The sequence below is a fragment of the Molothrus ater genome, chromosome 21 (genome assembly GCF_012460135.2).
Source record: "Molothrus ater isolate BHLD 08-10-18 breed brown headed cowbird chromosome 21, BPBGC_Mater_1.1, whole genome shotgun sequence".
In the NCBI taxonomy this organism is placed as follows: Eukaryota; Metazoa; Chordata; class Aves; order Passeriformes; family Icteridae; genus Molothrus; species Molothrus ater.
In genome coordinates this window covers 10858208-10882477 of record NC_050498.2, presented here as the reverse complement: position 1 = coordinate 10882477, position 24270 = coordinate 10858208, and the positions used below count along the sequence as shown (strand labels likewise).

The 24270-nt window shown below is 47.0% G+C and overlaps 1 protein-coding gene across 4 annotated transcripts in view; it reads right to left on the bottom strand.

Annotated features, from left to right (window-relative positions):
• NLK (nemo like kinase) overlaps positions 1–23883 on the bottom strand; it is a 38111-nt gene extending 14228 nt beyond the window's left edge. The window contains exons 1-4 of one of the 4 annotated variants that reach the window (XM_054517008.1): positions 23811–23833; positions 22654–23108; positions 22085–22520; positions 973–1102 (exon numbers count right to left, since the gene is read on the bottom strand). In XM_054517008.1, the coding sequence (XP_054372983.1) occupies positions 973–1102; positions 22085–22509 (555 nt within the window). In that variant the 5' untranslated portion in view covers positions 22510–22520; positions 22654–23108; positions 23811–23833. Of the gene's footprint in view, positions 1–972; positions 1103–22084; positions 23109–23495; positions 23569–23810 lie in introns of those variants that run through there. The other 3 variants (XM_054517009.1, XM_036394998.2, XM_036394997.2) reach the window with 3 other exon arrangements.
• Positions 23884–24270: the final 387 nt, after the last annotated feature.

Sequence of the window (24270 nt, the reverse complement as noted above, 5' to 3'; positions counted from 1 at the left end):
CTTCATTTTATTCTATCCCACAGACAGACCAGTTCTGTCTCACCAGGTATGTAAATTTAATAACCCACCATGTCAGACATTCTGTACATTCAATGCCTCTCTCTTTTCTAACTGAAGACATTTTTTTCCAGCTGTTTGAGTAGTAGTTTGAAAGCACAAATTTATCTATCCAATAAAAAGTGGTTTCTTTACAATATATATGAACATAGAATCTTTGAAAGAAATAATTCCAGAAAAAGAAATGTAAAAGCAGAAGATATTACACTTTGTTCTGCCTTTAGTCTTTCAGAGTTTTGTGATTCACTGCTTCCACATGGGAATTGCAAACCCCAAATTTGTTCCCATTCTGAATAAGCAGTTCAGTGGTACAAAAAGCAAAAAGTAAAATGGTATAAAAAAGCAAAAACACAGAAAAGCAGCAGCAGAGAATTCCCATCCTCTCACAGAGAAAGATACTCCTGGGTGTGGTCATTTGGACACTATCCTGGGAAGGTTCATGACATTTGGGTGAAGCACCCAAACTTCAGATGCACTTCAAACTTCATAGATCAACCCAAATAGTGTTTAAATGTTTTAACTTAAGCTGACTGATTTTACCTAAAGCGGGTTTGGGAGAGGACCAGCAGAGGGGACAGCGCCATGGAGCACAGAGCAGCTCAGGAGGAACAGGGTCCAGCTGCCACAGCTCTGTGCAGCCTGACATTTATTCACCTGAAGCCTGAAATAAGGCTGGCCAGAAGTGTACCCACTGTCTGTTTGCAAACACCTTGGAGGGGAAATTATGAGTATCCTTAGACTCTTGACAGTTTTGTTTTTTATAGTGTCTGCAACAGTAATATCTGAGTTTCTAGAAAATCTGATCACTGTAAAGCATTTTAGATATCCTGTAACAAAACACACTTCTGTTCCAGAGAGCTTCATTTTACATTTAAGTTTTCTCAAAGATTTCAAGATTACTTTGAATTTACTTACATTGTCATGCTTAAAAAAACACAACATCTTCAACTCCCGGAAGACCCTTTTACAAGAGACCAAATTTTGGAAGACGTTGGGCATCTTTTTGAGTGCAACTCTCTTTCCATCTCGTGGATCTGTTACTGACCTACAGAAAAAAAGATAAAGAACATCACATACTCCTGTTAGACAGTTTGCTAAAGAAGAAAATAATATTTTAAAGTTTTTTATTGTTCTCAGCTCAGTGAGTCAAAACAAAGCGAAGCCAATTCTAGGGAGAAGAGCACTAATGTGAGGGCACTGAGCAGTGTCCTGCAGAGCCTGTGTCCCACAGATGTGACCATTCTGTGGATGGAGCACACACCAGCCCAGCAGTGCCACACATGCAGCTCATGGTGACATCAACACCTGCAGTGGATATCAGGATAAACATCCTCTTCACCTCCCAAAAATGCCTCATTAAAATGCTCTCAGTTACCCAGATCAGATTTTATCAGGTCTATCGCTCACTTCTTCCTCTCCAAAGAGGGTAAAAGATCAAATAATCCTGTTCTGACAGAACACTGGCAAGTGTAAGACTATTTATTGGTTTGTCACCAAATCACATCTGGAGAAGCAACAGCACGTGGTATCCAGGTTTGCACAAATGTAAAACAGGCATGATACTGGTCCTTCTCCCACACAACTTATGGAATGCAAGTATAGTAGCTCAGGAATTATAAGGTGCTTTGCACATGGCAAGTATTTTAATTTAAAATAATTGGATTCTGAAAATAGAATTTTATAATGAGAACCATAAAACTAGAGCAAGGAGATTATGGTGCCTCAATTCCCAATCCCAGTTTTTAAGGTGAGTTTCTCAAACTACAGAATAGAGTATATGCATATTTTTACTGGGATGACCAAAATAACTTCAATCTCAATGCAGTGTTGAACCCACAGAAGAATCCACATCCAGCTATGCAGGCCTGGTGTGGCTGCTCTGCTCCTCCAAATGTCTCCATACAATAACCATTCCTTTGGGTGAACAGTCCTTTGCTGGTCTCTCATAGAGGGAGGAGTTCAGTGGGGTTGCTGTGCCATTCCCATTTATGACCAGTTTCCTTTTTCTTTTAAACAACCGCCTTTCACAAACAAGTGATGATCCCCTGCAGCATCCATCTGGAAAGCAATTCCTCTGCTCTTTCCCCACAGCAGCAGCAATGCCAGCCTGCCCCTCACCTCCCTGCCCTGGGTTGGGAGCTCTGTGCTGCTCACCAGCAATTCCACTTCAAGGGGCAGCACAAAACTAACAATCCAAGTTCTGAACATCAGAACTGTCAGGCCTGCATTCCAAAGAACAGAAACAAGAGAGGAAGAAAGGAAACAGCCTGTCTGAAAACCTGGTATTTACAGCATCCAAAAAAAGATGCTGAAAACGTTGCTTTGTGTTTGTGTACAGTACCTACTTTGATACTAGTAAAATAATTATTTATAGCAATATGCTATCGGGTCACATATCCCCAGGAGAAACTAGAAAAGCAGGAAGATCTCCTAGGAGCTAATTGAGAGAACAGCTAGAAAGGCAGCTTTACTTACTGCTGCTCTCAGAAGAACACATCTGAATTCCCTGCCCTGCTTTGTGAGGACATTCCAGCACGGGTGAATCCCGCAGCAAAGGGCCCAGCAGGCAGGAGCCATCCATCACAAGGCACTACTGAAGCCTCAAAGGGTCCACTTACCAACCACCAACTGCAGCTGCGATAAAGAGATCACAGACCGAGATTCAAACCCAAAATAACCTAGCAAAAATTTATATATAGGTATGGGGCAAACAATAAGTGATTGCATCTTGTGCCAAGGCAGCGAGCTGAGCTCCAACCACGCCTTTGGGAGTGACACTGAGCAGGGACCCTGAGCTGGGGGATCCAGCACTGAGCACTGAGGGTGCAGCCAGCCCCAACGCCAGCCCTGCAGGGACACACAGCTGGGACAAAGGGCCAGGACACTCTGGGGGCAGATCACAAGCAGAGCAGCCGAGGGGCAGCAGCAGAGCAGCCCTGGGGCCAGCACGGGGCTGGGGTGCATCCCCTGAACTGCAGTGGGTGCTCTGTAGTGGCAGCAGGGCCACGCTCCTGCCACCAGAAACCCTTTTGTTCTGCTGATTATACATAACGTATGTATGTCTTGCTAGATTTAAGAACTACATAAAAAGCTTTTAAAATAGTCTGACATAAAACACATATAGAAAACGATACTTTACAGAACCTGCACCTTCTATTTACTTTGCAAGCTAATCACACCAGAAATAATACAATTTTAAAAAGTAATAAGACTACAGAAGAGATTAATGACACAATCCAGACCTCTAGTTAAAATGTTTTCAAAGACAATCCTTATCTCAAAGAATCCTTGCAGGCATTCAGCCGTTTCAATTACGCATTATAAGCCTTTAACAACTCTCTGCCATGTTGATGGCAAGTTTTCAAGGTGGAGTCTATGCCAACAGTGACTTTTTCTCTCCCTGAATCCAGGTCAAGGCATACACATTGTTCTGTAGTTTCAACTGGTAGAAAAACAAGTTTGTGACTGCTCCGTGCAATTATTACACAGGAGCAAGATAACGAAAGAATGTTCTTGGGGTGGTGTGGGAAACTGCTGGTGGAGTTTGTTCTATCATGGAAACAAACCTTCCTTCACATTTATAGAGAATATCTATAAATTTACATCAGGACTTACCAGAAGGGAGGGAATTTAATAGGATTACTCTGCAAGTTTTTCTTATTAGTCAGTGAACTTTTTTCCTCAGTTGTTTGACTCTTAATCACACAGGCTTTTCCAGCAAGCCTTACTTTGAGATATGTAAGTGGCCTGGTCCCACAAGCATTTCAGCTGCTCACCCAGGCATGTTTGATGTACCACTTGAAAACAAACAGCACAGCTCATACTCAAGGGCATGTGATCCCAATATGCCACTTTTTCAGCACACGGTATCGCAATCAATCACATCTTGGCATATTTCAAAATATACTTGAGCATGGGATGATATTAAAAATCCCTTAGAAAAGCTCACAAACCCACAAGATTCCCAAGACTGAAGTGGAAGGGCAGGGAGAGGCTGTGCACTTATCAAATCTCTTATCTGGGAAATGCTTGATTGAGTACATAAAATTTGCACACAGGCACAGGCCATGAGACCAGGCCCTGCTCTCTGCAAAGTCACTGCCAGGCACTGAGCCCGACCAAAATGTGACAAAAACTGATCCACAACATTCAACGGACTGTTGGGTAGCAGAGGGGAGAGGTGAGGAAAATAAGGACATAAGCGTGAAATCCTCAAGAAAACTAACCAATATATATATGTGGATTTAGCAACAGATGTCTTCCTGAAGGGAAAAAATAAATGCATGCACAGTGGCTGAGTTTTTACGCAAAGCAGCTGCTTTAGCAATTTACCATTATAAAGATTCAAACGCCAGGGAGACAGGCCAAAGGTGATGTTCCAGGCCCTGCAGTGACCTTGCCTACTGCCAGCAGTGCTTTCTCCCATCACAGACTGCAGTCCGTGTCCCACACTGCTCCTGACCCGCACACAAAACTTCTTCTGAAGCTCTGTGACAATTCCTAATGGAAGTTAAATTATTCACATGCTAAATGGTTCTGTCTAACTTTAGTAGCTGAAAGTCAGTTTTCCAGCCCAAAGCTGCGAGCGAGGCGCTCCTGCCCCGGGCAGGGGCTGCTGCAGCTCGGGCTGGCCCCAAACAGCTGTGCTGGCAGGGTGACACCACGGCCAGCAGGGAACAGCCCCCAGACAAAGGCAGGGCAGACTGGCGCTTGTTCAGGAACAATGGCAGCCCAGGCATGTGTCAGAGAGGATCTCAGTCAGTCACACTGCCTCTGCCAAGTGAATAAGGAGAGGGAGAGGAGGGATTATTCTCTTTTTGAGGGCTCTTGGGTAACACATGAACTGCTTCTCTAGAGGTGCCTCACCCCAGCAGTGAATGCAGAGAACCAGCAGAGCCTCCTCGTAGATAACCAGATTCCTGATCTGAGGACACCAATTTTCTAATTTCATGAGTCTTTTCTCCCAGTGTGTTGCAGCCAGGGCCTGCTGAGTGCCACAGCCCCCTGTGCACCCTGTCCTGCCAGCAGGGTGACCTGGGCTCCCCTCCAGCAGTGCTGGGAGAGGGATCATCAGGAGCAAGGTTTTGTTTTGGCTGGATTTCTCACAACAAGAGAGTTTTAGCACACACACTCATGCAATTAGCATGGCATTATAATGGGTTTTACCCTCTGGCTGTACATGCATTGTCTGAAAGATGCAAAAGCTGATACAATCTCGTTTAAAGGAGATATTCATAGTCATTTCAGCTATAATTTTTAAAAGAAAAGCCACCCACAGATTCATTAGGAAAAGGAGGAAAATATTAGAGCAGAGCAGTGCTCAGTCCTCTTCACTTTACTGCCATGACCAGAGCTCTCTGGAAGGCTGCTCTGAACTTGCAGCATGAGGCCTGTCCCCAGGAAGGAGCAATGAAACTGGAAATAGGAGCCCTGACAGGCACAGCAGCAGGGAGGCTGAAGGAGGAGCACAAGCCAGGGAAGCACACGGAATCCCAGGATGACTCCAGGGAGTGAGAACTGCACTGACCAGAGGAGGGTCCTGCAGCCACCCACCGGCCAGAGACACAGCTCAGAGAGGAAGCACACCAACCATTCCCTGTTAAAGCACACCATTCCCTGTGAAACCACACCATTCCTTGTTAAAGCACACCATTCCCTGTGAAACCACACCATTCCCTGTTAAACCACACCATTCCCTGTGAAACCACACCATTCCTTGTTAAAGCACACCATTCCCTGTGAAACCACACCATTCCTTGTTAAACCACACCAGTGCCTGTGAAACCACACCATTCCCTGTTAAACCACACCATTCCCTGTTAAACCACACCATTCCCTGTTAAACCACACCATTCCTTGTTAAAGCACACCATTCCCTGTTAAACCACACCATTCCTTGTTAAACCACACCATTGCCTGTGAAACCACACCATTCCCTGTTAAACCACACCATTCCCTGTTAAACCACACCATTCCCTGTTAAACCACACCATTCCCTGTTAAACCACACCATTCCCTGTTAAACCACACCATTCCCTGTGAAACCACACCATTCCTTGTTAAAGCACACCATTGCCTGTTAAACCACACCATTGCCTGTGAAACCACACCATTCCCTGTTAAACCACACCATTGCCTGTGAAACCACACCATTCCTTGTTAAAGCACACCATTCCCTGTGAAACCACACCATTCCTTGTTAAACCACACCATTCCCTGTTAAACCACACCATTGCCTGTGAAACCACACCATTGCCTGTGAAACCACACCATTCCCTGTTAAACCACACCATTCCCTGTTAAACCACACCATTCCCTGTTAAACCACACCATTCCCTGTTAAACCACACCATTGCCTGTTAAACCACACCATTCCCTGTTAAAGCACACCATTCCCTGTTAAACCACACCATTCCCTGTTAAACCACACCATTGCCTGTTAAACCACACCATTCCCTGTGAAACCACACCATTCCCTGTTAAACCACACCATTCCCTGTGAAACCACACCATTCCCTGTTAAACCACACCATTGCCTGTTAAACCACACCATTCCCTGTTAAACCACACCATTCCCTGTTAAACCACACCACTGCCTGTTATCCTTGTGATAATGTAACCTGTGAGTTACATTAAATACCTGCTCAGCCCGAGGAATTCAGCAGGGCCCACGAGACACACTGACACATGTGGCCACCTATTCACATCAGCAGTTTGGGCACTTAAAAAATATTCCAAAACTTGCCATAAATCATTGCCTACAAAAAGTCCCAGTAGCTGCAGCACAGCAGAGTCTGAAACACTGAGGCAGAGTTGTTAGCGACAGCAGAATTTTTAGAACACAAGCACAGAAAAATAAGGTTTCATTGTTAAAAGACATTATCAAAAAGAACAGCTGTTCTTTTTCGAGCTATTTAAGCACTGGATGTGCTGTTGATTTTCAGGTCACTATTGCTCTGTAGCAGCCTCCAGCTGGCAATACTTCAAAGATCCTAAAATGAAATATTTACAGTGGGTAAAAAAAGACAAACATTGAGAGATATGATATGAAAGCAAACTGCAAAAAGATAGCTAAGGAGATACTACTGAGCAAAACTTGGATTTCACTTGGATTGAACTTTGAGGCAGAGAAGCCAAGTCACAGAGTTCCCCGTTTCACCCGTCCCTGGGGATCAGCTGACACAACTGAGCGCCTGACAAGGAGCCATGGGCTGATATGGATTGACAAAAGCTGGGTGAAGGTGTTCACAGACAAAAGTAAAAACTGCTTACACTTTTAGACATCTGGGACCTAAAAAAATATACTCCACCTGCTAAATATTTTCTAAATATTTTGGCTAGTAAAGTATGTTTTGCATGCAGGAATCTGCATGTGAACAACAATTTGTGTTTGTTGGAAAGGCACTGAACAGAAAATAAGTTACTTAAGAAGATTACACAAAAAGACAATTTAATTAACTGACTACCAATGCACATTCTCAGCATTTCATTAAGTTTTCTCAACATTTTCCATGGAATACTGTAAAGTAATCAAAAAATACCCAAAGGCACTTCAAGGAAACCTGTAAGTTATTCCAAATAGCAAAGTCTTTCTAACACATATCCTCAGGAGCTGGTCTTTTAAGTGGTATGGGATCTGCTCAGGGAAAGAACTGGCTGAATGCAAGCTAACAGATTTCATGTAGAACTTTCATATGAGCCTGAAGAAAACATCCAGATTTCATTTCCACTTACAGGTATTTTAGAGGAAAGGGTTAAGCGACTTCAAAGGTGTGCTTCACTCCCTCCTGCTAAATGCAGACCTCTCCAGAGCTCCTTTTCCAGCCATCCATGTCCAAAAAAAGCCTTTTAACGTTGGTTCTAATCACACCCTCCAGCATGTGCGCCATTATCACTTATTCTTTACAAATCAGAGCTAAAAGCAAAACTGATTACTGCAAGAAATCTGTCTCCTTGAACAAAAAGTGATTCAGAGTATCTTACTTAAAAGAAAGGAGTGAAAATTAAAGGGATACTGTTATGGCTAACATCTTTAAAAATGTTTAATTTGTCTTCCTTCATGGAAGCTTAAAATTGAAACTGCTTTCCAAATCAAATTTATTTTCCCACTTATACAAAACTTTTTGAGTCTGCTTCAGACCTTTTAATTCACTTCTCAACTGCCTATATGAACCACAGCTACAATAAATTACTACACTACACATGACATTTATTCGGATAATGTTTAATTTCTTTTTTAATTTTTTTTTTCAGCCAGTGGCATAGCTCTGGATGTGATGTTCACAGATAAATAACACGCCCAATAAACACATAGAGCTCCATGTATTTTTACTGTTCTTTCTTCTTTATTTTTAAAGCTTTTACCACTATAACATGCACATTCCTGCCCCAATTCACTGACCTCTATTCCCATTCCCACCAGCCAACCAAGAAAAGCCCAGATGAGAAACCTTCCTCTCCACATCCAACAAGGCTGCAGGCCTTGGCACAGTTCCTGGAGTATTCCTGCACCTCCAGAGCAAAGTAGGTTAATAAGGTCTCTGGTCATATCCTCGCTTCCTGCAATAACCACCCAGCAGCTCTCCCCTGCACGTCTCCCCGGGCCAGGACAGAACAAACCACAGGAAATGGCGCCCGAGCTCCTTTGTGCACAGCAATCCCTGTGAAGCAGCTCAGCACCTCATCCCCATCAGTACCTCAACACTTCCTCTTCCAGGGGAAACCTGTCCTGCTCCAGCCAGCCCATTTTTCACCACAATCATGTTTCCTCACATAGGAGAAAACCAGAAGAGGATTCAAACCAAAGTGTACAACAAATATTTGAAACTCAGTACTTCAAAGTAATTACACTGCAGTGTTCCTTGCTTCCACCAGGGAGATATTTGTACCTGTTGGTTAAGGATTTAGCCTCAGGACTTTGATGTATTTATATATAAATACACAAATAAGTAGGTATATATGTATGAGGCTGAGGGTACCTTTTAATTTTATGAATTACTGCTATTTATATTAATGTCCCCAAATTCTGTAGTGATTATAAATATATGAACATTCATCAAGATTTTTAGCTGGAAGAGCCAAATCTTATCTACTGACCTTTCAAGTTTCAACTTACTCCGCCCATTCCTTATTCAAAGGAATTCTGTATTCTACAGTAGTACAGAACACAGAATTGAAACTCAGAACGCTTTGTAGCTGACACTTTCTCTTCCATTCTCTTTACCAGAAATTATTTCAGATAACAGTGTTTTGTCTTGCATAGGCATGGATGTTAGAATCACCAAACTTTAAAATATTACTTTAAATACACACCAAGCCTATAAGATGCTGTAATTCCCAAGCCCAACACTTCACAACAGCCAAAGTAAACACTGAGCAGAGACATCTCAATTGCTCTGCTGCTGAACAAACCAAAGAGCTGGGAGCCAAAGGAGCAGCACATCTGACATGAGCTGTGCAGCTTTTCCCATTGTGGCAGCTCAGGATCCCCCTTTAGGCTGTGTGACAATGGTGGCAAAGGCCCAGCCACATTATAAGCTGTGTCCTTGTAGCTGTGCACAAGGCATTTCACATCAGCTTCTCTAAGGCTTCCTCTGCACGTTTTACTCACGTAAATTATTGCAAACTGCTGCCATTTTTTTCTATGTAAAGATTTCTATGTGCTCAACCCTGCCCAGTCATTCCTTCTCTGAATTACTGTAGGAACAGAAGGGACATGTCAAAACACAAGTGTGAAATAAATAAAGTCATAACCTCTAGCATCCAAAAGTCTATAACATGTCTCAGATGGGGTATTTTTGGAACATGAAAGAAGTGCTTTATATTTTATTACATGTTAATGAAGATTTAAGAAAGACCCATAGCCTTGCAAAAAAGAAGGAAAAAAAAGGTAAAAATCAGTCTTCTATTTATTGCCAGGGCATTTAAAGATACATCAGTCTCCCATTACCATGGGCCAGTGAAGTGAATGATCCTCTGTCACATACCATCAAGTCTCATGGTGCTGTAAAAATTCCACCTATTTCCTTGACAGTCTCAATTACACTGGAGCCATAACCACTCCTTTTCAATAGATTCAAAAGGCAATTTCAGAAATCCAGAGACATTGGAGTGACACACTGAAGTGGAGAGGTGAACAGCACCTTTGAGTGAACAGCCTGCTGAGAGTGGGACGAGACTGCTCAAAATTCTTCCCTGTCTGCAACAGCAGAACATGTAGCTGATGAATTTCTGTGAGAGGTCGTTTGGCGACTGTTCAAATGTCTGAAATACTGTAAAATTGGCAAAATCTAAATTTTCAGGTAAGCCAGCCAACCCTGTTCATGGTGGTCTTGGTGCCAGGGCCAGGTGACCTGTACCAGGTGCTGGAGGCAGCACAGCTCCAGTGATCCTCAGCCTTTTCCCCCTCCTAAAACTCACCCACAAAATGTCATCTTACAGAACTGTTTAAAATATTACAAGATCTTCAAGGAAAGTGTGTCTCTCCCTCTTCCCACTAGAAGAAAACCAGCCTGAATTGTTATAAACCAAATTAACTGACATGCTACAATGCAGTTGGTTTGGTCTCACATCTCCATCCACAGAAACACCAAGGTCTGACCTGCAGGACTCCCTTTTGACCTCCTCCTTTCACAGCTGTATTTAGCTTCCAGTGATCTCCATGAACTGACAGGAAAATCCTAATATATGTTTCTCTATTCTGAGTCTGTCAAAAACCTTGTGATAACAGATGGAATCACTACCATGGGTGCAATTCCAGGGGAATGAAATTAATGACTCTAAAATACTTCAAACTCAAAATTTAAACAATAGTTCAGGATGAAATAAAATTATTACAGACGAATTCCCTTTACTGGGTCATTTGGTAAGTGACAAAATCTCCTTGGGAACAACTGTGGGAGTGATGATATATACATTTAATATTCAAATTACCAAACACCTGTCAGTTCTCAATGTTTCAGATGAGGTTTCACATGAGTAAACAGTAGCTTAAAAATGATAAGGTGACATGCCCAAGACAGAGATCAGAAAAAAAGCCACAAGTAGGTCAAAGCTGGTCCTGATTCTGTCAACATTCACCTACTTTTCCTCAACTGCTTCAGAAAACAATAAGCAATCCAAACCAAAGGAACATACGTGCTTTGTTTCTTCAGCAGGGGCAGAAGGGAAGCTCAGCTCAGCTTACAGGCTTGGGTGAGGATGTGAATGCCCTGCTGGTAAAAGCACGGTGCAAGTCCTTGATCCTGACTTTTCAAGTGCAATCAATGAGCAAATATGCTCAGAAAAGCACTCTGATACCTTGAGGTATCTACAATAATTGAAAAACCAAATCAAATGTACTTTCGACTTCATAATTAAAATCTGCTTTTAGTTAAGCTCTTAGGTAGAACTCTTACTGTCTTCAATTAAATCAAGTGATCCATGGTAAAACAGATTTTCTAAAATACATTTTTGCCTCTCAGAGTGGCTGTAGGACATTCTCTTTTAGAACAGTGGTGCACAAAGACTGGCAGAGTGCAGGATCTGGGCTGGTCTCTAGTCACTGACACAGAAGGATTCCCCAGCCCACACAGACACTCCCCTCTCCACACAGTCTGGATCTACAAGGAGAAGATAAAATTCTTTCTCTGCCAAATCATAAATGGCAATTTTCAATGGCTTTTAAACTTAAACATAGCAGGTCTTAATGTCACATCCTTTTGTTGCAGCTCATCATGTGAATATTCACTGGTGAAGCAGCACTGGACAGAGCACTAATGATGCAGGCCACTGTCCCTTTAAATTAACTGCAATTAATACGTGGGAGCGTCTGCCCCCAACAATTTGAATTTAGACATAAGAATAAAGTAGATGCTAATCATTACTCACTGCCATTTCACTTTAAAACTGGGTATTATTTTTATACTAGCCTTGGTTGGTTCTGTGTTTGGTAGTTGGTTTTTTCTTTCATTTCCATATGCTGAACTACAGGAAAACAAAAAGCACTAAACCCCACTGGTCTTTACCTGTACATCTTGTTAACAACAGCGACTCTGAGAACAATGACTTAGAAGACACATGCCCTTGACAAAACTATTGGCAGATCTCCATTTCTGGGTCCATTCCTACCTGTCCTTGCAATTGAGATTCGAGCTGTGATTTGAAAAATACGAATTGATCAGGAAACTCCCCATTTCTGCTCAAAACCAGAAACAGTATCTCAATTCCCCTAGCGTTGTTTTGACTGCCTTTATTCTGTTTTTCCAAAGAGCTGAGAGCAGGCCTGAGCTGCCCCCCTGGTGCTGGGCACCCCTGCACACAGCCCACGTGTGACCTTGGGCAGAGCTGCTCTGTGCAGGCTCACGTGAGGAGCACACGGCTCCCTGTGTGACCCACAGCCCTTCCTCCGGCCACAACAACGACAAAAACAGTCCTTCTGCTCCAGCATCACACCCACCAGCTCCAAATCAGCAGCAAGGAGGCCTGGTCTCCACTTCAAACACAACACGGACAACACGGGCGAGCCAGAGAGCACTGAGAGGCTCAGGAAATTCTTTTCTTCATTTTACCAAAACCCTAGCCTAGGAATTGATAAAATTAAGAAAGATGGATGGCAAGCAGCCCAGAAATAATAATGCCTTCTCTTCCTTGTCCTGAAAAGAAATCCTCCTTCCAAAGACTGCTCTGAGCGAGCCAAGCAGAACTTACAGAAACATCCAAAGAGAAGTTATACTGCAAGATGAGAAGAGCCTTGAAACAATGCTTTTGTGCTGTCACTATGCAATCTCTGAGGGGAAAAAGCTCTAATTGAGGCTTTCAAATAGTCTCACATGGGCTGCCAAGGGCCTTTAAAAACGCAGGCAGGAGGAAGCCAAGCAGGTCCCAGTTAAAAGGCAGAGACACACTTGTGCTCAGAAGCCAGTGACCTGCAGCTCTACTCCAGACAGGAGTGCCCTACATCAATCAAGGGCTTCAGAATGGGCTGGGAGAGAACTTTTTCTGTACTTCCTGTAGTATACCTTAACCCGTTAGGAACCAAAAGCGCAAAGGCTGAATAGAATGGCTCTGAGAGAAAGCCAGAGCACGTGGCAGGCCCCCTCCCTCACCCAGTGCCAGCACACACTTCAGCAGCGGTGCACAGGAGGAACGCTGCTCCTTGCTGAAACCTGCTACCTGCCCCCATGGAGCAAGTTTTGCTATTCACAGACGAATACTCTTCCATAGTTACATGAATTTATATCAAACAATAAAGTGCATTACCTGCAATAGCCAACTCCACACACACAGCCAAGGAGAAGGCAGAGTCAGTCACTCTTCAGAAAAAGCATAATAAACTATCTCAAACCCTGAGTAAGTACTTGGCCACCAGCTCAACACCATCCCCAGCTTCACTGGTCCCATTGAGCAAAGGCTCTACCCTGACACCACAAAACTCAGCAAACCCTAAGAGCACCTCCTGGTGGTACCCGGAAAATGGAGACAAACTGCAATGAACCAGGAGCAGCTTGGGGATCAGCACCATCCAAAACGACTCGGAAACTGAAACACCAGCTCCTCTGGTGAGCAATTCCGGGGTTTTTTGCAACTATTAAAATGTGTTTTCATGTAACAGAGAAGGGAGGAAAGAAAATCCTCCTCTGAAGTCCAAGGATTACAGTTCCCAGTATATTTCACTTTTCCACAAAATTTCCTGTAAGAGTTTTTGAACAGAATGCTCTGAAAAACCATTTTTTTTCCTAATCCCACATAAGTACCATCATATTATGTTCTAAGAAAATTTAAAGAAATAAGAGAATATGTATTTTACACAATGATTCTGCTATAACCATTCTGATGTTATATCCAACAGCATTAAGAGCATAAAAATTCCACTCACACACAAATGCTTCCAAGCCTTTATAGAAAAACATCACATCAGGAAATTAAAGAATGATACTACCAGGACACACTGATTCTGCCACAGCCCTCAAGATTAAAGCTCAAATTCTTACTAAGCACTTTTAAAGACTATACATGGCCATGTTCCAGAGCTGTAGCCATGGAAGTTGTTTCATATCAAGGCTGGCGTGAGTCTGCCTTCATTTATCCGTCACGATTGCATAAGAAAAGATGATGCAGCTTTAAATACTGAAATGAAGTCCAGATTATTCTGGTAGGTTAGGTGTATTGTTCTGGTGCATTCTGAGCAGCATTTTGGTGCCTGGCTGTCCTCCCCTGCAGCTTTCTGCCCTCCTGTCCCCTCTCAGGGCTGTCCCCACACCAGCCTGACCAGCACCACGTGCACTCACTTCACACACCTGAGTTCACCTGAACACGACTGGCATTTTTCCACAATTACTGAAACCCCCCCAGGCAATTTGTAGCAAAACCAGGGAACTGTGAACCCAGAAAACTGAGCTGACAGTTTCGTTGATCGAGGCTCTCAGCAGACTTACCATACAAAACTGAACCTTACGAGCATCAGCACCTCAGTGATTTCAAGGCATTTGTGACCATGGGCAAGTTGGGGATTTCCCCAATGAGACTCAGTTCTGTGATCCACATGCTGGAATCACAAGTGTTCACCCAGGTGGCACCCACAGGCTGCAGCCCATCCATGTGCCCACAGGACACCCTAAGGAAGGCCACGTGTTCTATAGAGGAGATGACTTTGCTCTTTTCCAGGTTCCTCCTGCAGTGCACTATGGATGGAGCTCCAGTGATTTCCACAGGGAAATGTTATTTATTTTCTACTATTTACTCCTCATCTCCAAACACCACTGTTTTCATTTAAGCATGCTGCTGGTAAGCTGCACTTCATACCAAGTACCACAGACAACGGCAGAAAATGAGAAAAATTGGCAGAAGTGATTAAAAAGTCAGAAAAGACAGTGGGGGAAATAAAAATTAAATAAAATATCTGACCTATGTTTTAAAACAAAGTACTGCTACAACAACATTTGTTTTTATAACCCCTCTTAGACAGGTGATGGCTATGGTTTGTACCACCTGTAGCTACCACCCATTCAGTGCCCATCCCATCCACTTTTTCCCTGTTACTGCTTCCCTGTTATTAAGAACAAATATTATCATCAATAAACAAAGCACTGATCCCAGAAGTCTCTATCCTTTTCACACATGTTTGTACTGCCTGCCATCTGCCACTTTGATTTAAGCATCTCCCACCTTACTCAGGGGTCTACTTTTACAAAACAGGTGCAGTAGTTACTCTGACTACCAATAAACCAAAACTTACAGCATCTACTGCGAGGTTTTCTAGCACTTAAAACTCTTTGTGGATTTTAACACACCTTTTAAAAAACATCACCAATTATATTAATGAACACAAATTCCATTTAAGCAAACTCGACACACCTTTGAGCCAGCTTTTCTCACAAGAACAGCTGCACATTATCCACTCCAGACCAGGAGGCAGAACTTTCCAGAGGATTAAAGATACATGAGACCCAGATACAACCATTACAAGTCATCAAAAAACACTTCAAACATATCCCCAAGGCTTCCTCCACTTCACCTGCCCAAAGCTGTTCTTCCTATGCCATTGTTCCCTGAGAAATGAAGCAGCCCAGACACACCCAGCAGCCTCTCCCCAGACCCTTTCATGGCCTTTATCTCCTGCTCTGGGGGATCCCACACTTTGGGTTGCACCCTCACACCTTCACCCCCCCAAAACACCAACAGCTCCTCTGGGATTAGGGAATTCAACAACTTAAATATCCTGTTAAAAAGAGATGAAAGAGTCGGGGGGAGAGAGAAAAGAACATCTGAAATATGTCTTCTGGAAAATCAATATTAGACTGCAGATCCAGTCACAAGCTGTAACATTTGCAGAATTCAGAGGAAGAAAGAAAAAACACTGAATGCTACCAGGATCTAACTGGATTATCAGCATCCAGTCCTGTGTGGATACAAACAACATCAAGGTCTGCAGGTGCTGCAAAGCAACTTGCATTTCAAGTGACCTCTGAAACGCTGACCTTGGCATAATTTACAGTGAACTAATTTATCCCAAATGGTCCTTGCCCAACTTTGAGAAAAAAAAATGTTATTCACATTCCTTCTTTCTTGCATCATGTTACAAGACAATAATGAACAACTCGTATATTACTTGGATAGAATTTCACCTAATCCCAACGTCTAATTTGAACGCAAGGAGTTATATCCATTTCATTTAATTCACTCCATTTGGGAAGCAGTCATTTAAATGTTAACAGAATTTTTCTTTTCAGGAAATCTGAAAAAAGCCCCAAATACTCAAACACATAAACTTTGCAAAATTTCCCATACAGAAAAACCTGGATATGGTCATTGTTCTACTACATTTCTTCACAAATAAGGTCAGAATCCAATTCAGATAAAGCAATCCTATAAAAAAATTACTGACATAGGGATCTAAGATCATCACCTGCAGCTCCTTCCATTGTGATGGTGAATGTGAAACCCCATCCCCACTCTACTCTGTGCCCACTGCCAGTGCTGCCTCCTTTGCCTTAGGCATCCTCCTGGTTCCCTCCAATAACGGGATAAAAATGACTCTGCCTCCTTCTTATGAAATCAGTGTCTATCTGCATCAGACAACAGCAGAACTCACTGAAGTAGAACACAAAGAGTGGGAAACTCGTGGTCCAAGCCTGGCCCCTCAGAGCTGGGGGAAGGCTTGGGGAGACAAACCCCCAGTGCCATCAGCCCTTCTGTGCCCCTGCTCTGTGCCCTGGGCATGGGGCTGGAGACAAATCCCCCAGTGCCATCAGCCCTTCTGTGCCCCTGCTCTGTGCCCTGGGCATGGGGCTGGAGACAAATCCCCCAGTGCCATCAGCCCTTCTGTGCCCCTGCTCTGTGCCCTGGGCATGGGGCTGGAGACAAATCCCCCAGTGCCATCAGCCCTTCTGTGCCCCTGCTCTGTGCCCTGGTGCCATGGGGCTGGAGACAAATCCCCCAGTGCCATCAGCCCTTCTGTGCCCCTGCTCTGTGCCCTGGGCATGGGGCTGGAGACAAACCCCCCAGTGCCATCAGCCCTTCTGTGCCCCTGCTCTGTGCCCTGGACATGGGGCTGGAGACAAACCCCCCAGTGCTATCAGCCCTTCTGTGCCCCTGCTCTGTGCCCTGATGCCATGGGGCTGGAGACAAATCCCCCAGTGCCATCAGCCCTTCTGTGCCCCTGCTCTGTGCCCTGGGCACGGTGCCATGGGGCTGGAGACAAATCCCCCAGTGCCATCAGCCCTTCTGTGCCCCTGCTGTGTGCCCTGGTGCCATGGGGCTGGAGACAAACCCCCCAGTGCCATCAGCCCTTCTGTGCCCCTGCTCTGTGCCCTGGGCATGGGGCTGGAGACAAATCCCCCAGTGCCATCAGCCCTTCTGTGCCCCTGCTCTGTGCCCTGGGCACGGTGCCATGGGGCTGGAGCTCCCCAGTGCCATCAGCCCTTCTGTGCCCTGGACACGGTGCCATGGGGCTGGAGACAAATCCCCCAGTGCCATCAGCCCTTCTGTGCCCCTGCTCTGTGCCCTGGGCACGGTGCCATGGGGCTGGAGCTCCCCAGTGCCATCAGCCCTTCTGTGCCCCTGCTCTGTGCCCTGGGCATGGGGCTGGAGCTCCCCAGTGCCATCAGCCCTTCTGTGCCCCTGCTCTGTGCCCTGGACATGGGGCTGGAGCTCCCCTGGGCCCCAGGGACTGAGCCACTCGCACACCCAGCCCTCTCCTGTGGGGTGGGTGAGCAGCAGAACAGCACCAGCGCTGCTCAGCAGTAACAGAACAGTCACTTCAGACTAACACAAAATGTCACATTACACAGGTCAAAGCTAACCACTGTCCACCTTTTCATTAGCAGAGAATACTTCCTGATGGTCAAGTACTGTCTTCTGGCAGGTGAGGTTTGAGGGACTGGAAAAAGATTATACAGACAGCTTCAACTTCAGAAAAAACCTCTCCCACCAAAAGTCCTATTGAATTCATAAAAGAAATGTCTATAGTTCAGCTTTTGCTAAACTTTTCTCACTTTCCAGCCTAGGCATCATTAATAGTATTAACTATGCCAAACATCATTGTGGTTTTCAGCAGTATCAGAGAGCAGAAGGGGAACTTCTCCTGCCACTTCTCTGAACCCATAACACCTTCTTTTCCTTAATATACATTCTGGCAATTTTGTCCCAGACACATTATCCCCACTGCATCCTTGCTCAGCAGGACACGTTCCTTTAAAGGAGAGGGAGATTATCAGTTTATCCTGGGAACGTCTTTCCTGCTGCTGTGCTTAGTATCAGTGCTGGGATAAAACCCTCTTAAAATAGTTCCAGGGTCCAGGCAACAATCCATTGTATGCATTATTCTTTTGGGTTTTATGGAGCAATGACTTTGGCATTTTCAGGCCTTTGCAGGCCAGCAATGAACAGTAGATTAAGGCTAAATTATTTCTGCCCTTAGAGTTATGACAGCCTGAACATGATGTCCTGTCTCAACCCCAACAGCCAAACTGTTTAGAACACTGTACTGTCATGTGACCTCCTGAATAAAAAGGATTAGAAGCAAGTACTTTAACCCCCACACACAATTTCAAATGGGGTAAATCGGGAATTTAAAAAATATTAATTCAAATACTTTCTTCTATTGTCACTTGTAACAGCTTTCCCACTGAGATGCATTTTAACATGGATTTGACATTATTAAGAGAGATTGCTTGGTTCCACAGTTTTTGATGAACGACAATAACTTTTCTAAATTAAGAGACACAAGGAAGACAAGCAGAATTCCCCCACACCTTACATTCCTGTCCCACTGGAGTAGATATATCCCAGCCAACAGGACATTTCCACATTTCAGCAGCAGTGTAACCACCATGAACCAGCAGCAAGAGCTGTCGTTCCCTATCTCCCTCCTGCAGCTGCAGAGCCTCTTCACCAGCTCAGGAACCCTGCATGGAAACAGCACCAGCACCTCTTGCAGAGGGACTGAGGCTTCACCCCTCATTGCAAACCTACCAGCCTTGGCAGGTTCAATTGATACATTTTTTTTAATTATCATTATTATTATTTTTTTAGGAATCCCACCAGATGGCAGCAGCATGTCTCCCCAGCAAAACTGGGAGCACTTCTCCAAAGGACAGCTCCTCATTCTTGGAACAGACACAAGACTTCCCAAACTCAGCCCTACTCAGTCTGAACCACCGGACACAGACAGAGCTTGTCGCTGACATTAAAATCTGGATTTTTTCAGCACTTTAGGAACATGAGAGCAGGGAACACTCCAAGAGCAAATCACTCTGCTTTTGGCAAATGAGGAACATGACTGGGTTTGCAGCAATTCACCAAAGCAGAGCGTGGGGAAACAAACCTGCGGGACCTGGGGAAAGTCCCTGCACACCTGCCCCTGCTCAGCAGCACCCTCCCAGTCGCAGGGCAGCAGGCAGAGCAGCTGCTGTGCCAGGACAGCTGATTTCCACAGCAGAGGTGCCCAGCTCAGCGAGGACACGGCCTGTGGGCACAGACCCCAGCAGCAGCAGCACCCGCCCGCAGGGGTTAATAACCAAAGTGCTGAAGCACCAGGCTTTGGCTCTTCACGAGTGAAAAACTCCAGCAGCACATCAGCCACCCCGAAACATCATCGAGCAGCAGACAAATGAACTAATGACAAATGCTAATTCAACTGCCAAGAGAAAATCTCTCTCGGTGAGGTAACGGGAAGTGCAACGCCACGCGCTGATCGCTCGTCTGATGCACTGAACTGAGCTCAGGTCAGCTGTGCCTCCCCAACAAAGCAGTGACACACCAGAGCACAAGATGAAAGACTTCTGCAAATGCCCCAACTGTCTATGAAATAACATCCATTTCCCTCAGAAGCACGGATAAAAACTTTTCAGTTACCTATTAGCAGAAATAATGCTCAGACAAGGTACTGAGAAACAACAAATCCTCCTTCCAAAGTCGCTCAGGCTTTGTGAACCCCGTGTCACGCCTGAACCCAAGTGCACATCGCTCATGTCCAAGTCACCTCAAACTATAAATACTCAAGTCAGTGTTTACTTTATCTCACATAGCTAAAATTCAATTACATGGGCATTCTGCCACATTTTGAATGAAACTAAAATTCAGTTTAATTACTGCTTACAGACTCCTAAATTGAGCCTGCACTCACCAGCAGAAGTTAACGTGAAATGCCAAAAGCTAAGCAGTGACCACTGAATTCAAACACACGTGAGCAAAGAGGAACTCACTCCCACCAATGACATCCTGAGCCAGTGCAGCCGGAGGGATCCCAGCTCCCAGCTTCTGCTTTTAGCTGACACCCTCCCCCTTTGTTGTTTTCTCTTTCCCAAGCTGTTGTAAGCTCCAAGCAGAGCTGTAGTTGCAGCTCTGCAGGCACAGTCCCTCAGGGGCAGGTCCTGCGGGCGGCCGCAGGTGCGCAGCCCAGGGCTCAGGATGGGCAGATGCTTTTGGCACTGCCTTTCCTACCTGATGTCAGTCAGACCCTTCCCTCTACTCCTCCTTTCTCCCCCCAGCACCCTTAATGATATTATATTTAAATATGCAAGCGTGACCTTTCATTCTACTGAATACTGTGGAAGCAGATCTCTCTCTGCACCTTGTTTTTTGGTGAACAGAACTGGGAAAATAAAGACCTGGAAAATGCAGAGGCAAACAAAACACCAGTAAAAAGGGCTGATCTTACATAACGACATGAATTTAAGCAAAGACCTTAACAAATTAAGTTATAAAACTCCATACTTTTAAAAAATATACAAACTGATGGAAATACCTTCAGATAATTTTTTTAAGCAGATTCCTTGTCAGTTTTCATTCTTTTACACCCACTTTTTTAATGCTGTACCACAGCCAGAGCACGGCAGTGCTGACTGCACAACAGCTCCCCTCCGACAGGGAGAACTCGGCGTTTAAATTCACTCCCCAGCTCTGAGGGAAGGCACACGAGAGCAACCACAGCACTGACCTGCACCTCGCTCCTGCAGCTCCCTCGGCCTCCTCAGAAAGCACCATTTGCTACCAGCGCTGGGCTGGTGACGCGTGGCCACCCTGAAGGGCCGGGCTGCAGGCAGAAGGGGTTTTGCTCTCCTGAGGCCTGCCCTGCTGAGCCCTCTGCCTCTGCCTGGCACACACCGTGACCCGGCCACTCCTCCCACTGAAGCTGCAGCTCGGCCACTGCCTAAAGCAAAACTCCTGGGGCACCCCAGAGGCTGGGCTGGGAACGCTGCAGAGGGCTGGGACACCACACACAGCTGCAAACTTTGCATTCGTGCTGCAGGAAGTGCACTGCAACACGCCTGCTCTCCAAACAACCCCCTGCCAGCCTTCATGCTTCCCAGCACAGCTCCGAATAGGGCACGCTGACAAACATTTATATACAAATATTATATATATATACACTGCTGCCAGCTTTGTGTCAGCGCTCCTGAAGGGCACTAATTACATACATGGCTCTAAGGTAGTCACAAAATACATTAGGAGAGATTCCACTCTGCTGACAGACTCCTCTGAAACGCGGCTGGGGGATAAAAGGGCCGGAGGCAGAGCTACAGTGAGGCAGGAAATCCCATTTCCATTTTTGAGAGGGGAGCAAAGTTCAGCTGTGCTGTTTTAGGTAGCACACAGCACTACCGCAGGTCAAACCGCCGTGAGACAAAGATCTTGACAGGTGACTGCACAAGGAAGACATTTTCATACGCTTTTCATTTCTGACTCTTAAGCCAGGTCAAAATGAATATTCTAATGCTCATTTGTTAACCTGAAATTTTAGGAAGCACGGCTTAGCTGCACGGATGCACGCTCTAATTAAAGGTACAGAAAGGGCATAAACAAGCTGTATTGTCTCAGAAGAGAACGGCAGGGTGGGCTGTTAGTCAGAGGTGGCTCCTCACCACCGGGAACCTCGTTCTGCCAACGCAAACAAGCGAAGCAACTTTCTAAGAACGGAGAAGAACCAGCAAAAAAGCTCTTAGTAAGCAGCTCTCTTGTATTCTGATTCAAATGACAAAAACAAGGATGAGTTATGACCAGGTAAAGAATGACAAGGAGGTATCGGTTCACTTTTGTCTCTACTCACCAGACAACACCAAAGGCTCCGTATCCGATGGGTCTGTCCGGCTCAATGTCCAGTTGCTGCTGTGGATGTTGTGAGTGCTGATGATGGTGCGCTTTGACTGCAGCAGCTGCTGCAGCCTGTACCTGAGCTGGGGCTGCTGCAGCCGGTCCGGGGGCCTGGCCCGGGGCCGGGGATGGGAAGTACGGCTGCTGCTGCCCTGGGTTCAACATCGCGGCGGCGGCGGCCGCGGCTGCGGCGGCCGCAGCGGCCGAGGAGGCATGCTGCTGCACGGGGTGCACCGCGGCCGCCGAGCCGGCGTGCAGGTGGTGCTGAGCATGGTGGTGGTGATGGAGGTGAGGAGGAGGGAGGTGAGGAAGGTGGTGGTGATGGTGGTGGTGGTGACCTGCTGCTGCCGCAGACGTACCGCCATTGTAAGCCGCCATCATTTTTGCGTTGGCTGTTGTGCCACAAAGAGACATTCAAAAAAATGCCCTTTGATTGGATAACAACTGGGTCAAGCTGTCATTTGGCCATAAAAATTAAATCTGCTACACTTTAAAAGAAGTTGGGTTTCATCATACACGGCCCACCTTTAAAAACATGGAGCTCCACTGGCCTTATCTCCTCGCGAAGCCAAACAACTCGGGGAGTCTCTTCATGTGTGCGGGCGCCAACCCCTTCCCCAGCATCCAGCCGGGCTTGGCTACTCCAACTCCATCCTTGGGCAGCTGGGGTGGGGCCGGGGTGGGTTTTTTCCTTCACTTTTGGTAATTTTTGTTGTTTTTCTTGTTATAAAAATTAAACACCGTGATCAATCCCCCTTCCCTCCGGAGGGAGGGCTCGGAGCCTCTGCCCTGAACACCCCGCGAGGGCTGGCCAGCCTAGCCCTGCCATTCCCACACCCTCTCCATGTGTCCCCCGAACCTCCCTGAGCCCGGGCACCTCCTACATCGCTCCCTCCTTCCAGACACCTGCTCCCTCCTTCCAGGCACCTGCTCCCTCACAGCAGCAACAACTCGGGAGTTTGCAACTTTTCCTTGAAGGCCTGAAACACACACAAGGACCCAGAGAAAGTGAAGGGGGGGGCGCAAGGCGAGGAGAAGGGGGCGAGGGGGCTAAAAGAAGATCAAAACAGAAAGAGGAAGGGAAGGGCCGGGGCAGGACAGGGATCGCGGGGGGGGGGGCGAAGGAGGGGGAAAAGTGGCGAATGAATGACGGGGCGGCGCGGGGCCGGGGAGGGGGCGCGGGGCAGGACGCAGCGGCCCCTGACAGCGCGACCCGCGGCGGGGCGGGGCCGGCCGGGCCGGGGGGGTCGGGCCGGGGGTGGAGGGCAGGGGGCCCGCGCTGCGGGCGGCGGGAGGGTCTGGGGGCGGCCCCGGGTCCCCGCCCCGCCCGGCCCCGGCCCCGGCCCCGGCCCCGGCCCCGCTCTCACCTGGTCCCGCCGCCCCGCGCCGCGCCGCGGGCACGCGCTTCCCCCCCCCTGCGGGGCGCGCGCCCGACGCCGCCCGCAGCCAATCGCGCCCGGCCCGCTGGGCTGCGCGAGAGCCGCCCCCGACCAATCACCGCGCGGCGCCCGGCGCGCCCCGCCCACCGCGCGCGGCCGTGCAGAGTCCCCCCCACGGCGCGGCCCCGCCCCCGTGACCCCGCCGGCCAATCACCGCGCGCCGCCGCGCCCGGAGCCGCCGAGACCCCGCGAGATTCCCTCACCTCACACAACCCTCACCCCGGGCGGCCCCGCCTCCCTCACCTTCCTGCCACTCACAGCGGGCCGCCGGCCAATGGACTCTGCTCCTGAGCCAAGTCCCGCCCCCGGGACCCGCTTTTCGCCCAATCGCAGCCGCCCATCCAATCCAATTAGCCAATGAAGAGAAACGAAAGCCCGAAAAGAGGTTACTGGGCCAATGGCACTGGGAGGCGGGCGGCGGCGTGACCGACGGCTTTCCTCACCAGTGGTCGGAGCCGGCGGGCGGTGAAGGAGCCGCCGCTCCACAAATCACGGAGCGCGGCGCCGCGTGACGGATGAGGAAGCGGCCGTTGCGCCTGCCCACAGGCGGCAGGCGGCCAATGGGCGGAGGAGCTCTGCTGACGGGCGGCGGACGGGGCCAATAGCGGCCCGGGGCGGGGTGAGGTAAGGACGCGGCGCGCGCGAGGTCACTGTGGGCGCTGAGGGGGCGGCGGGAAGCGGAGCGCGAGCCGCCGTGAGGGCG